The sequence below is a fragment of the Coregonus clupeaformis genome, unplaced genomic scaffold (genome assembly GCF_020615455.1).
Source record: "Coregonus clupeaformis isolate EN_2021a unplaced genomic scaffold, ASM2061545v1 scaf0028, whole genome shotgun sequence".
Taxonomy (NCBI): domain Eukaryota; kingdom Metazoa; phylum Chordata; class Actinopteri; order Salmoniformes; family Salmonidae; genus Coregonus; species Coregonus clupeaformis.
Window position 1 is genome coordinate 911,060 of NW_025533483.1, and position 13,963 is coordinate 925,022.

General features: G+C 46.8%; 1 protein-coding gene across 2 annotated transcripts in view; it reads right to left on the reverse strand.

Moving 5' to 3' along the window:
* The window catches only part of slc9a7 (solute carrier family 9 member 7), a 180,493-nt gene that overhangs the window by 154,276 nt on the left and 12,254 nt on the right, over positions 1 to 13,963 (reverse strand). For both annotated transcript variants that reach the window (XM_041889517.1, XM_041889516.1), the window contains exon 3: positions 9,184 to 9,261. In XM_041889517.1, coding sequence (XP_041745451.1) covers positions 9,184 to 9,261 — 78 coding nt within the window. The remainder of the gene's footprint in view (positions 1 to 9,183; positions 9,262 to 13,963) is intronic.

Genomic DNA, 13,963 nt, shown 5'->3' on the forward strand with positions numbered 1-13,963 from the left:
CAAGACCAAAGAGCTCTCCAAGGATGTCAGGGACAAGATTGTAGACCTACACAAGGCTGGAATGGGCTACAAGACCATCGCCAAGCAGCTTGGTGAGAAGGTGACAACAGTTGGTGCGATTATTCGCAAATGGGAGAAACACAAAAGACCTGTCAATCTCCCTCGGCCTGGGGCTCCATGCAAGATTTCACCTCGTGGAGTTGCAATGATCATTAGAACAGTGAGGAATCAGCCCAGAACTACACGGGAGGATCTTGTCAATGATCTCAAGGCAGCTGGTACCATAGTAACCAAGAAAACAATTGGTAACACACTACGCCGTGCAAGGTCCACCTGCTCAAGAAAGCACATATACAGGCCCATCTGAAGTTTGCCAATGAACATCTGAATGATTCAGAGGAGAACTGGGTGAAAGTGTTGTGGTCAGATGAGACCAAAATCGAGCTCTTTGGCATCAACTCAACTCGCCGTGTTTGGAGGAGGAGGAATGCTGCCTATGACCCCAAGAACACCATCCCCACCGTCAAACATGGAGGTGGAAACATCATGCTTTGGGGGTGTTTTTCTGCTAAGGGGACAGGACATTTTTTCACAGCATCAAAGGGACGATGGACGGGGCCATGTACCGTCAAATCTTGGGTGAGAACCTCCTTCCCTCAGCCAGGGCATTGAAAATGGGTCGTGGATGGGTATTCCAGCATGACAATGACCCAAAACACACGGCCAAGGCAACAAAGGAGTGGCTCAAGAAGAAGCACATTAAGGTCCTGGAGTGGCCTAGCCAGTCTCCAGACTTCAATCCCATAGAAAATCTGTGGAGGGAGCTGAAGGTTCGAGTTGCCAAATGTTAGGCTCGAAACCTTAATGACTTGGAGAAGATCTGCAAAGAGGAGTAGGACAAAATCCCTCCTGAGATGTGTGCAAACCTGGTGGCCAACTACAAGAAATGTCTGACCTCTGTGATTGCCAACAAGGGTTTTGCCACCAAGTACTAAGTCATGTTTTGCAGACGGGTCAAATACTTATTTCCCTCATTAAAATGCAAATCAATTTATAACATTTTTGACATGCGTTTTTCTGGATTTGTTTGTTGTTATTCTGTCTCTCACTGTTCAAATAAACCTACCATTAAAATTATAGACTGATCATGTCTTTGTCAGTGGGCAAACGTACAAAATCAGCAAGGGATCAAATACTTTTTTCCCTCACTGTAGCCTGTATATTGACTCTGTACCGGTACTCCCTGTATATAGCCTGACATTCAGAGACTTGTTCTAAAGCCACTCCTGCTTTGTATTGGCTGTGTGCTTAGGGTCGTTGTCCTGTTGGAAGGTGAACCTTCACTCCAGTTTGAGGTCCTGAGCTCTCTGGAGCAGGTTTTCGTCAAGGATCTCTCTGTACTTTGCTCCGTTCATCTTTCCCTTGATCCTGACTAGTCTCCCAGTCCCTGCAGCTGAAAAACATCCCCACAGCATGATGCTGCCACCACCATGCTTCACTGTAGGGATGGTGCCAGGTTTCCTCCAGACTTGACACTTGGCATTCAGGCCAAAGAGTTCAATCTTGGTTTCATTAGACCAGAGAATCTTGTTTCTCATGGTCAGTGTCCTTTAGGTGCCTTTTGGCAAACTCCAAGCGGGCTGTCATGTGCCTTTTACTGAGGAGTGGCTTCCGTCTGGCCACTACCATAAAGGCCTGATTGGTGGAGTGCTGCAGAGATGGTTGTCCTTCTGGAAGATTCCCCCATCTCCACTGAGGAACTCTGGAGCTCTGTCAGAGTGACCATCGGGTTCTTGGTCACCACCCTGACCAAGACCCTTTTCCCCTGATTACTCAGTTTGGCCGGGCAGCCAGCTCTTGGAAGAGTCTTGGTGGTTCCAAACTTCTTCCATTTAAGAATGATGGAGGCCACTGTGTTCTTGGGGACCATCAATGCTGCAGACATCTTTTTGTCTGTCTCGGTATTTCTGTTTTTTTATTTTTAATACATTTGTTTCTGTTTTCGCTTGTCATTATTGGGTTATTGTGTGTAGATTGATGAGAATAAATAAATCATTTAATCAACTTTAGAATAAGGCTGTAACGTAACAACATTTGGAAAAAGCCAAGGGGTCTAAATACTTTCCAAATGCACTGTATGTACGGGATATGCATGGTATCATCGTCCAACAAAATGCTTACTTGCAGGTTCCTTCTCAACAATAAGAAATAATACACGCATGCAGCTACTAGCCTACTAGAGTTGGCGGCAGGTGGACGAGCAATATCCAACATCATAGTATGAATTAAGCCTGACCTGGAATGTGAAGCTAACTGAATGTGAAGCTAACTGAATGTGAAGCTAACTGAAGCTGGCTAGCTTTATAAAAGCCTGAGTAGATCTAGCTTGCTTTGTGGTATACCACTCTGGTCTCTCTATGCTTGATCCTATATCCCTCTGAACTCTACAAGATGTCCTTTTATTTGGGGCTTGAGATAGTCCTTTCTGGGAGCTGTAGTGCTAACTAAACCAAAATCCAGCTACACTGGGGATAGATAGAGAGAGACAGGCTAGCTGGAGATCGATAGAGACAGGCTAGCTGGAGATCGATAGAGACAGGCTAGCTGGAGATCGATAGAGACAGGCTAGCTGGAGATCGAGAGAGACAGGCTAGCTGGAGATTGATAGAGACAGGCTAGCTGGAGATCGATAGAGACAGGCTAGCTGGAGATCGAGAGAGACAGGCTAGCTGGAGATCGATAGAGACAGGCTAGCTGGAGATCGATAGAGACAGGCTAGCTGGAGATCGAGAGAGACAGGCTAGCTGGAGATCGAGAGAGACAGGCTAGCTGGAGATCGAGAGAGACAGGCTAGCTGGAGATCGATAGAGACAGGCTAGCTGGAGATCGAGAGAGACAGGCTAGCTGGAGATCGATAGAGACAGGCTAGCTGGAGATCGATAGAGACAGGCTAGCTGGAGATCGAGAGAGACAGGCTAGCTGGAGATCGAGAGAGACAGGCTAGCTGGAGATCGAGAGAGACAGGCTAGCTGGAGATCGAGAGAGACAGGCTAGCTGGAGATCGAGAGAGACAGGCTAGCTGGAGATCGATAGAGACAGGCTAGCTGGTGATCGATAGAGACAGGCTAGCTTATGATAGAGACAGGCTAGCTGGAGATCGAGAGAGACAGGCTAGCTGGAGATCGAGAGAGACAGGCTAGCTGGAGATCGAGAGAGACAGGCTAACAGGGCCGGTTAGAACCCATCTGCGGGAAAATGTGTGCAGGCCTACATAGGAGAACGTCAGAAATAGTGGGACTTTTAGTCTTGAATTGTTTGTATTTCTTGTTATGTGTATCTCCATGTATTTCCTGTTTATGCTTACACATCCTCTGGGTTTGTTGTGCTCTTAAATACGGTTTTAAACTGTACAACTTGTTTTACCCGAAATAAAAATCGATAGATAGATAGATAGATATTCTAACTGGATATAGATAGCCTGTCTATCTCCTGGTGGCCTGTCTATCTCCTGGTGGCCTGTCTATCTCCTGGTGGCCTGTCTATCTCCTGGTGGCCTGTCTATCTCCTGGTGGCCTGTCTAACAGGAGACAGACAGGCTAACTGGAAATAGACAACCTAGCCCTGTTGTAAATAGTGAGCATTGAGGTAAACCCCCCCCCAAAGAGCCTGACAGCTTATTTTCCTACACCTCAGCATGCTATTAAAGTGTTGTGACCCTAGAACACAGCAGCATAGTGCAGAACACAACACTTCCTGTTACTAAACTGTTTAGACAAACTCTGACTTCTGTAATAAATTATTCTTCTGACCCTCCCCTCCCTTCAACACCCCATTTCCTGAGGCCCCTCGACAGTCCGCAAACATGAAATGTCTGGAATTCATCAAGCACTGTCCCCTTCGCTTCTTCAGATAGAGAAAAGGGACATAAAACAGATTTGTAGAAGAATGTAGACAGAAATACATGTTAAAGAGCGCTACTTCAACTCCATATAAACCCTGCCAGCTGAACCATATCTATAGCCTACAGTAACTTCTGCTGACAGTCAGAGATAACTTGAAACAAAAGGAAGTCAGAATCTCAAGGGTCCAAACACAATTAGTGTGATTGTTCCCAACTATAAAACGTAAACAGGAGTTTATTCAAGTTAATGTCACATGCACAAGTACAGTGAAATGCCTTTCTTGCAAACTCAAAACTCAAAACCCAACAATCAATAACAATGTATTACTAGAAAAAAGAACACGAGAAATAAGAAATATGAAATACACATTAAAGTAAGTAAGCAAGCATACTATATACAGGGAATATTTAAACGTCAGTTCCAATACCATATTTACATGCAGGATACTGGAGTGATGGAGGTAGATATGTATAGGGGACAGGGATACTGGAGTGATGGAGGTAGATATGTATAGGGGTAAGGGGACAGGGATACTGGAGTGATGGAGGTAGATATGTATAGGGGTAAGGGGACAGGGATACTGGAGTGATGGAGGTAGATATGTATAGGGGAAAGGGGACAGGGATACTGGAGTGATGGAGGTAGATATGTATAGGGGTAAGGGGACAGGGATACTGGAGTGATGGAGGTAGATATGTATAGGGGTAAGGGGACAGGGATACTGGAGTGATGGAGGTAGATATGTATAGGGAGTAAGGGGACAGGGATACTGGAGTGATGGAGGTAGATATGTATAGGGAGTAAGGGGTACAGGGATACTGGAGTGATGGAGGTAGATATGTATAGGGGTAAGGGGACAGGGATACTGGAGTGATGGAGGTAGATATGTATAGGGGTAAGGGGACAGGATACTGGAGTGATGGAGGTAGATATGTATAGGGGGTAAGGGGACAGGGATACTGGAGTGATGGAGGTAGATATGTATAGGGGGTAAGGGACAGGGATACTGGAGTGATGGAGGTAGATATGTATAGGGGTAAGGGGACAGGGATACTGGAGTGATGGAGGTAGATATGTATAGGGGTAAGGGGACAGGGATACTGGAGTGATGGAGGTAGATATGTATAGGGGTAAGGGGACAGGGATACTGGAGTGATGGAGGTAGATATGTATAGGGGTAAGGGGACAGGGATACTGGAGTGATGGAGGTAGATATGTGTAGGGGTAAAGTGTCTAGGCAACAGGATATAAGATAAACAGAGTAGCAGCAGCTTGTATGTGAGGGGGTGTGTAGAGTCAGTATAAATGTATGTACATATTATGTGTGAGTGATCAGATGATGGAGTGAGTTTGTGTGTGTGTGTTGGAGTGACAGTGTGTGTGAGTGTCCTGTGAGTGTGCAAATAGTGAAATAAAAGGTCAATAAAGACACAAGGTGAACTCGGTCCGTGTAGCCATTCTGTTAGCTATTTATCAGTCTTATGGCTTGGGGATAGAAGCTGTTCAGGAGCCTGTTGGTGTCAGACTTGATGCACTGGTATCTCTTGCCGTGCGGCAGCAGAGAGAATAGTCTATGGCTTGGGTGGTTGGGGTCTTTGACGATTTTCCGGGCCTTCTTTTCCACCACCTGGTATAGAGGTCCTGGATGGCAGGGAGCTCTGATATAGAGGTCCTGGATGGCAGGGAGCTCTGATATAGAGGTCCTGGATGGCAGGGAGCTCTGATATAGAGGTCCTGGATGGCAGGGAGCTCTGATATAGAGGTCCTGGATGGCAGGGAGCTCTGATATAGAGGTCCTGGATGGCAGGGAGCTCTGATATAGAGGTCCTGGATGGCAGGGAGCTCTGATATAGAGGTCCTGGATGGCAGGGAGCTCTGGTATAGAGGTCCTGGATGGCAGGGAGCTCTGATATAGAGGTCCTGGATGGCAGGGAGCTCTGATATAGAGGTCCTGGATGGCAGGGAGCTCTGATATAGAGGTCCTGGATGGCAGGGAGCTCTGATATAGAGGTCCTGGATGGCAGGGAGCTCTGCCCCAGTGACGTACTGGGCTGTCCTGGTATAGAGGTCCTGGATGGCAGGGAGCTCTGCCCCAGTGACGTGCTGGGCTGTCCTGGTATAGAGGTCCTGGATGGCAGGGAGCTCTGATATAGAGGTCCTGGATGGCAGGGAGCTCTGATATAGAGGTCCTGGATGGCAGGGAGCTCGGCCCCAGTGATGTACTGGGCTGTCCTGGTATAGAGGTCCTGGATGGCAGGGAGCTCTGTCCCAGTGACGTGCTGGGCTGTCCTGGTATAGAGGTCCTGGATGGCAGGGAGCTCGGCCCCAGTGATGTACTGGGCTGTCCTGGTATAGAGGTCCTGGATGGCAGGGAGCTCTGGTATAGAGGTCCTGGATGGCAGGGAGCTCGGCCCCAGTGATGTACTGGGCTGTCCTGGTATAGAGGTCCTGGATGGCAGGGAGCTCTGTCCCAGTGACGTGCTGGGCTGTCCTGGTATAGAGGTCCTGGATGGCAGGGAGCTCTGCCCCAGTGACGTACTGGGCTGTCCTGGTATAGAGGTCCTGGATGGCAGGGAGCTCTGCCCCAGTGATGTACTGGGCTGTCCCCACAACCCTCTGTAGAGCCATGCGATCGAGGGCGGTGCTGTTGCCATACCAACCAGTGATGCAGCCTGTCAATAGCCAGTCAATATTTTCAGGATTTGAGGGCCCATGCCACACCTTTTCAACTTCCTGAGGGGGAAGAGGCACCGTCGTGCCTTCTTCACGACTGTGTGTTTGGACCATTTTAAGTCTTTAGTGATTTGGACACAGAGGAACTTGAAGCTCTCAACCTGCTCCACTGCCGCCCCGTCGATGTGGATGGGGGCGTGTTCGCCCCCCTGTTTCCTGTAGTCCACGATCAGCTCCTTGTTCTTCCTGACGTTGAGGGAGAGGTTGTTGCTCCGGCACCACACTGCCAGGTCACTGACCTCCTCCCTGTAGGCTGATTCATCATCGTTGGTGATCAGGCCTACCAGGTCGTGTCGTCAGCCAACTAATGGTGTTGGAGTCGTGCGAGGCCACGCAGGAGGGGACTGAGCACACCCCCCTGAGGGGCGCCTGTGTTGAGGGTGAGGGTCAGTATGGTGGAGGTGATCTTGCCTACCCTCACCACCTGGGGTCGGCACGTCAGGAAGTCCAGGATCCAGTTGCAGAGGGAGGTGTTCAGACCCAGAGTCCTAAGCTTGGTGTTGAACGCTGAGCTGTAGTCAATGAACAGCACCGTGAATATGCCTGCCTGCTGTTCATGCCCTCTTAGCTATGCATGGCTCTGACCCAAATAGCACCCTATTCCCAATGGGCCCTGGTCAAAAGTAGTGCACTACATAGGGAATAGGGTGCCACTGGGATGCAGTACTTAATGTACACTGACCCTGTTATTCATCTGGCCTTGCTCAGTGACGTAACCTGCTTTCCTCAGCATGGTGTTGTAGTGACGTAACCTGCTTTCCTCAGCATGGTGTTGTAGTGACGTAACCTGCTTTCCTCAGCATGGTGTTGTAGTGACGTAACCTGCTTTCCTCAGCATGGTGTTGTAGTGACGTAACCTGCTTTCCTCAGCATGGTGTTGTAGTGACGTAACCTGCTTTCCTCAGCATGGTGTTGTAGTGACGTAACCTGCTTTCCTCAGCATGGTGTTGTAGTGACGTAACCTGCTTTCCTCAGCATGGTGTTGTAGTGACGTAACCTGCTTTCCTCAGCATGGTGTTGTAGTGCTGTACAGTATTTATAATAATACTCTCTAATCCAACTAATCACAGGTCTCTGTTTTATACAGCTATACTTTACTGCCTTATTTATTTACGCACTAGTCTGGAGCCAATCGAAAAACAATCCACACCTCCAGTCAGAGCTAGGTAGGGGTGTGAGGTCATGTGTGTTCTGGTTTTAAGAGTGAACATACAGTTACTTAGAGAGCTGGGAGTGCATTCAGGATATATATTATATTCAAAATATAAAAGCAAATTGAAACGCATAGTAGGATTCATCAACGGATATCCTGAAGAAAATATACTGAACAAAAATAAACGCAACATGCAACAATTTCTAATATTTTACTGAGATACAGTTCATATCAGGAAATCAGTCAATTGAAATAAATAAATTAGGTCCTAAGTTATGGATTTCACATGACTGGGCATAGGCCCGCCCACTGGGGAGCCAGGCCTTGAGACATCTGTGGCATTGTGTTGTGTGACAAAACTGCACATTTTAGAGTGGCCTTTTATTGTCCCCAGCACAAGGTGCACCTGTGTAATGATCATGCTGTTTAATCAGCTTCTTGATATGCCACACCTGTCAGGTGGATGGATCATCTTGGCAAAGGAGAAATGCTCACTAACAGGGATGTAAACAAATTTGTGCACAAAATCTGAGCAAAACAAGCTTTTTGTGCATATGGAAAGTTTCTCGAATCTTTTATTTCAGCTCACGTACCAACATTTTAAGTTGCGTTTTAAATTATGTTCTACAGCAATGACTTTGTACAATAGTAGAGTATATGTGTCCTTAACAGCCGTCCCACAGGCCAGTATCAGAGTACCAGTCTGATATGTGTCCTTCACAGCCGTCCCACAGGCCAGTACCAGAGAGTACCAGTCTGATATGTGTCCTTCACAGCCGTCCCAAAGGCCAGTACCAGAGAGTACCAGTCTGATATGTGTCCTTCACAGCCGTCCCACAGGCCAGTATCAGAGTCTGAGTCTAGCAGGGTAACCTAAGACAGAAACTGGAAGCTTACGTCCCAAATGGCACCCTATTCCCTATGTAGTGCACTACTTTAGACCAGAGCCCTGTGGCACCCTATTCCCTATGTAGTGCACTACTTTAGACCAGAGCCCTGTGGCACCCTATTCCCTATGTAGTGCACTACTTTACACCGGACCCATAGGGCACTATATATGGAATAGAATGCCGTTTGGGACACAGTAAAAGACATCTGGTCTAGACTTCCTCCCAGAGGGGCGATTTATTTCAGTCAACAGTCGATACACTAACAGGCTGGCCAATGAGAGAGCTCCCCCGTCTGTCCAATCAGAGAGCTCGTTGTTGCAGCAGATCACCGTAGATGACCAGATCAGGTTGAGCGCCTTGCTGCAGTAGTTAACCCTTTAATATCAGTAACACTGTCCTGAGTGAACTGAACACTACCTGGACAGTTCTTACAGACAATACCTGTCAATCTAAAGCCAAATATTACACCAGAATAACATGTCACATGTTAAAAGGTGTCACTTACCTTTTTGAGACTATATCCAGCATGGAAAATGATTGGAGGTAGCAGTATATTGAAGAATACTTCAGGGTCAAAGGTAACCTGTACATTTAGGAGAAAAACATGTATGTAAACCGATCAGTCCTAAACAAGCCAGACAATACACTGCTGATCAAGAGGTAACGCTGTAAACCGCTGCTAACAAGGGCTGCTTGCCTTAGCCAGCCAGGAATGTTCAGTAAATAAGGACCCATAGGGCACTACTTTAGACCGGACCCATAGGGCACTACTTTAGACCGGACCCATAGGGCACTACTTTAGACCGGACCCATAGGGCACTACTTTAGACCGGACCTATAGGGCACTACTTTAGACCGGACCCATAGGGCACTACTTTAGACCGGACCCATAGGGCACTACTTTAGACCGGACCCATAGGGCACTACTTTAGACCGGACCCATAGGGCACTACTTTTGAGACGGACCCATAGGGCACTACTTTGAGCCGGACCCATAGGGCACTACTTTAGACCGGACCCATAGGGCACTACTTTGGACCGGACCCCTAGGGCACTACTTTAGACCCGGACCCATAGGGCACTACTTTAGACCGGACCCATAGGGCACTACTTTAGACCGGACCCATAGGGCACTACTTTAGACCGGACCCATAGGGCACTACTTTAGACCGGACCCATAGGGCACTACTTTAGACCGGACCCATAGGGCACTACTTTAGACCGGACCCATAGGGCACTACTTTAGACCGGACCCATAGGGCACTACTTTAGACCGGACCCATAGGGCACTACTTTGGGACCGGACCCATAGGGCACTACTTTAGACCGGACCCATAGGGCACTACTTTAGACCGGACCCATAGGGCACTACTTTAGACCGGACCCCTAGGGCACTACTTTAGACCGGACCCATAGGGCACTACTTTAGACCGGACCCATAGGGCACTACTTTAGACCGGACCCATAGGGCACTACTTTAGACCGGACCCATAGGGCACTACTTTGACCCGGACCCATAGGGCACTACTTTAGACCCGGACCCATAGGGCACTACTTTAGACCCGGACCCATAGGGCACTACTTTAGACCGGACCCATAGGGCACTACTTTAGACCGGACCCATAGGGCACTACTTTAGACCCGGACCCATAGGGCACTACTTTAGACCGGACCTATAGGGCACTACTTTAGACCGGACCCATAGGGCACTACTTTAGACCGGACCCATAGGGCACTACTTTAGACCGGACCCATAGGGCACTACTTTAGACCGGACCCATAGGGCACTACTTTAGACCGGACCCATAGGGCACTACTTTAGACCGGACCCATAGGGAATGTTCAGTAAATAAGGGTGTGATTTAGGATGCAGAGACAGACATGATCTGACTGTATCCTGTCAAATGTTTTCAGGATGACTTTAGACAAGTTCAGTTGTGTTTAGTCAGTAGTTGGGGGGGTTATACAGTTCAGTTGTGTTTAGTCAGTAGTTGGGGGGTTATACAGTTCAGTTGTGTTTAGTCAGTAGTTGGGGGGTTATACAGTTCAGTTGTGTTTAGTCAGTAGTTGGGGGGGGTTATACAGTTCAGTTGTGTTTAGTCAGTAGTTGGGGGGTTATACAGTTCAGTTGTGTTTAGTCAGTAGTTGGGGGGTTATACAGTTCAGTTGTGTTTAGTCAGTAGTTGGGGGAGTTATACAGTTCAGTTGTGTTTAGTCAGTAGTTGGGGGGTTATACAGTTCAGTTGTGTTTAGTCAGTAGTTGGGGGGATTATACAGTTCAGTTGTGTTTAGTCAGTAGTTGGGGGGGTTATACAGTTCAGTTGTGTTTAGTCAGTAGTTGGGGGGGTTATACAGTTCAGTTGTGTTTAGTCAGTAGTTTGGGGGGGTTATACAGTTCAGTTGTGTTTAGTCAGTAGTTTGGGGGGTTGATACAGTTCAGTTGTGTTTAGTCAGTAGTTGGGGGGTTATACAGTTCAGTTGTGTTTAGTCAGTAGTTGGGGGGGGTTATACAGTTCAGTTGTGTTTAGTCAGTAGTTGGGGGGGGTTATACAGTTCAGTTGTGTTTAGTCAGTAGTTGGGGGGGTTATACAGTTCAGTTGTGTTTAGTCAGTAGTTGGGGGGTTATACAGTTCAGTTGTGTTTAGTCAGTAGTTGGGGGGTTATACAGTTCAGTTGTGTTTAGTCAAGTAGTTGGGGGTTATACAGTTCAGTTGTGTTTAGTCAGTAGTTGGGGGGTTATACAGTTCAGTTGTGTTTAGTCAGTAGTTGGGGGGTTATACAGTTCAGTTGTGTTTAGTCAGTAGTTGGGGGGGTTATACAGTTCAGTTGTGTTTAGTCAGTAGTTGGGGGGTTATACAGTTCAGTTGTGTTTAGTCAGTAGTTGGGGGGGGTTATACAGTTCAGTTGTGTTTAGTCAGTAGTTGGGGGGTTATACAGTTCAGTTGTGTTTAGTCAGTAGTTGGGGGGTTATACAGTTCAGTTGTGTTTAGTCAGTAGTTGGGGGGGTTATACAGTTCAGTTGTGTTTAGTCAGTAGTTGGGGGGTTATACAGTTCAGTTGTGTTTAGTCAGTAGTTGGGGGTTATACAGTTCAGTTGTGTTTAGTCAGTAGTTGGGGGGTTATACAGTTCAGTTGTGTTTAGTCAGTAGTTGGGGGTTATACAGTTCAGTTGTGTTTAGTCAGTAGTTGGGGGGTTATACAGTTCAGTTGTGTTTAGTCAGTAGTTGGGGGGTTATACAGTTCAGTTGTGTTTAGTCAGTAGTTGGGGGGTTATACAGTTCAGTTGTGTTTAGTCAGTAGTTGGGGGGTTATACAGTTCAGTTGTGTTTAGTCAGTAGTTGGGGGGGGTTATACAGTTCAGTTGTGTTTAGTCAGTAGTTGGGGGTTATACAGTTCAGTTGTGTTTAGTCAGTAGTTGGGGGGGGTTATACAGTTCAGTTGTGTTTAGTCAGTAGTTGAGGGGTTATACAGTTCAGTTGTGTTTAGTCAGTAGTTGGGGGGTTATACAGTTCAGTTGTGTTTAGTCAGTAGTTGAGGGGGTTATACAGTTCAGTTGTGTTTAGTCAGTAGTTGGGGGGTTATACAGTTCAGTTGTGTTTAGTCAGTAGTTGGGGGGTTATACAGTTCAGTTGTGTTTAGTCAGTAGTTGGGGGTTATACAGTTCAGTTGTGTTTAGTCAGTAGTTGGGGGGTTATACAGTTCAGTTGTGTTTAGTCAGTAGTTGGGGGGGGTTATACAGTTCAGTTGTGTTTAGTCAGTAGTTGGGGGGTTATACAGTTCAGTTGTGTTTAGTCAGTAGTTGGGGGGTTATACAGTTCAGTTGTGTTTAGTCAGTAGTTGGGGGGTTATACAGTTCAGTTGTGTTTAGTCAGTAGTTAGGGGGTTATACAGTTCAGTTGTGTTTAGTCAGTAGTTGAGGGGTTATACAGTTCAGTTGTGTTTAGTCAGTAGTTGGGGGGTTATACAGTTCAGTTGTGTTTAGTCAGTAGTTGGGGGGTTATACAGTTCAGTTGTGTTTAGTCAGTAGTTGGGGGGTTATACAGTTCAGTTGTGTTTAGTCAGTAGTTGGGAGGTTATACAGTTCAGTTGTGTTTAGTCAGTAGTTGGGGGGTTATACAGTTCAGTTGTGTTTAGTCAGTAGTTGGGGGGTATACAGTTCAGTTGTGTTTAGTCAGTAGTTGGGGGGTTATACAGTTCAGTTGTGTTTAGTCAGTAGTTGGGGGGTTATACAGTTCAGTTGTGTTTAGTCAGTAGTTGGGGGGTTATACAGTTCAGTTGTGTTTAGTCAGTAGTTGGGGGGGTTATACAGTTCAGTTGTGTTTAGTCAGTAGTTGGGGGGTTATACAGTTCAGTTGTGTTTAGTCAGTAGTTGGGGGGGTAGTACAGTTCAGTTGTGTTTAGTCAGTAGTTGGGGGGTTATACAGTTCAGTTGTGTTTAGTCAGTAGTTGGGGGGGGGGGGGTATACAGTTCAGTTGTGTTTAGTCAGTAGTGGGGGGGGTTATACAGTTCAGTTGTGTTTAGTCAGTAGTTGGGGGGGGTTATACAGTTCAGTTGTGTTTAGTCAGTAGTTTGGGGGGTTATACAGTTCAGTTGTGTTTAGTCAGTAGTTGGGGGTTATACAGTTCAGTTGTGTTTAGTCAGTAGTTGGGGGGTTATACAGTTCAGTTGTGTTTAGTCAGTAGTTGGGGGGTTATACAGTTCAGTTGTGTTTAGTCAGTAGTTGGGGGGTTATACAGTTCAGTTGTGTTTAGTCAGTAGTTGGGGGGTTATACAGTTCAGTTGTGTTTAGTCAGTAGTTGGGGGGGTTATACAGTTCAGTTGTGTTTAGTCAGTAGTTGGGGGGTTATACAGTTCAGTTGTGTTTAGTCAGTAGTTGGGGGGGTTATACAGTTCAGTTGTGTTTAGTCAGTAGTTGGGGGGTTATACAGTTCCAGTTGTGTTTAGTCAGTAGTTGGGGGGTTATACAGTTCAGTTGTGTTTAGTCAGTAGTTGGGGGGGTTATACAGTTCAGTTGTGTTTAGTCAGTAGTTGGGGGGGTTATACAGTTCAGTTGTGTTTAGTCAGTAGTTGGGGGGGGTTATACAGTTCAGTTGTGTTTAGTCAGTAGTTGGGGGGGTTATACAGTTCAGTTGTGTTTAGTCAGTAGTTGGGGGGGTTATACAGTTCAGTTGTGTTTAGTCAGTAGTTGGGGGGTTATACAGTTCAGTTGTGTTTAGTCAGTAGTTGGGGGTTATACGGTTCAGTTGTGTTTAGTCAGTAGTTGGGGGGGGTTATACAGTTCAGT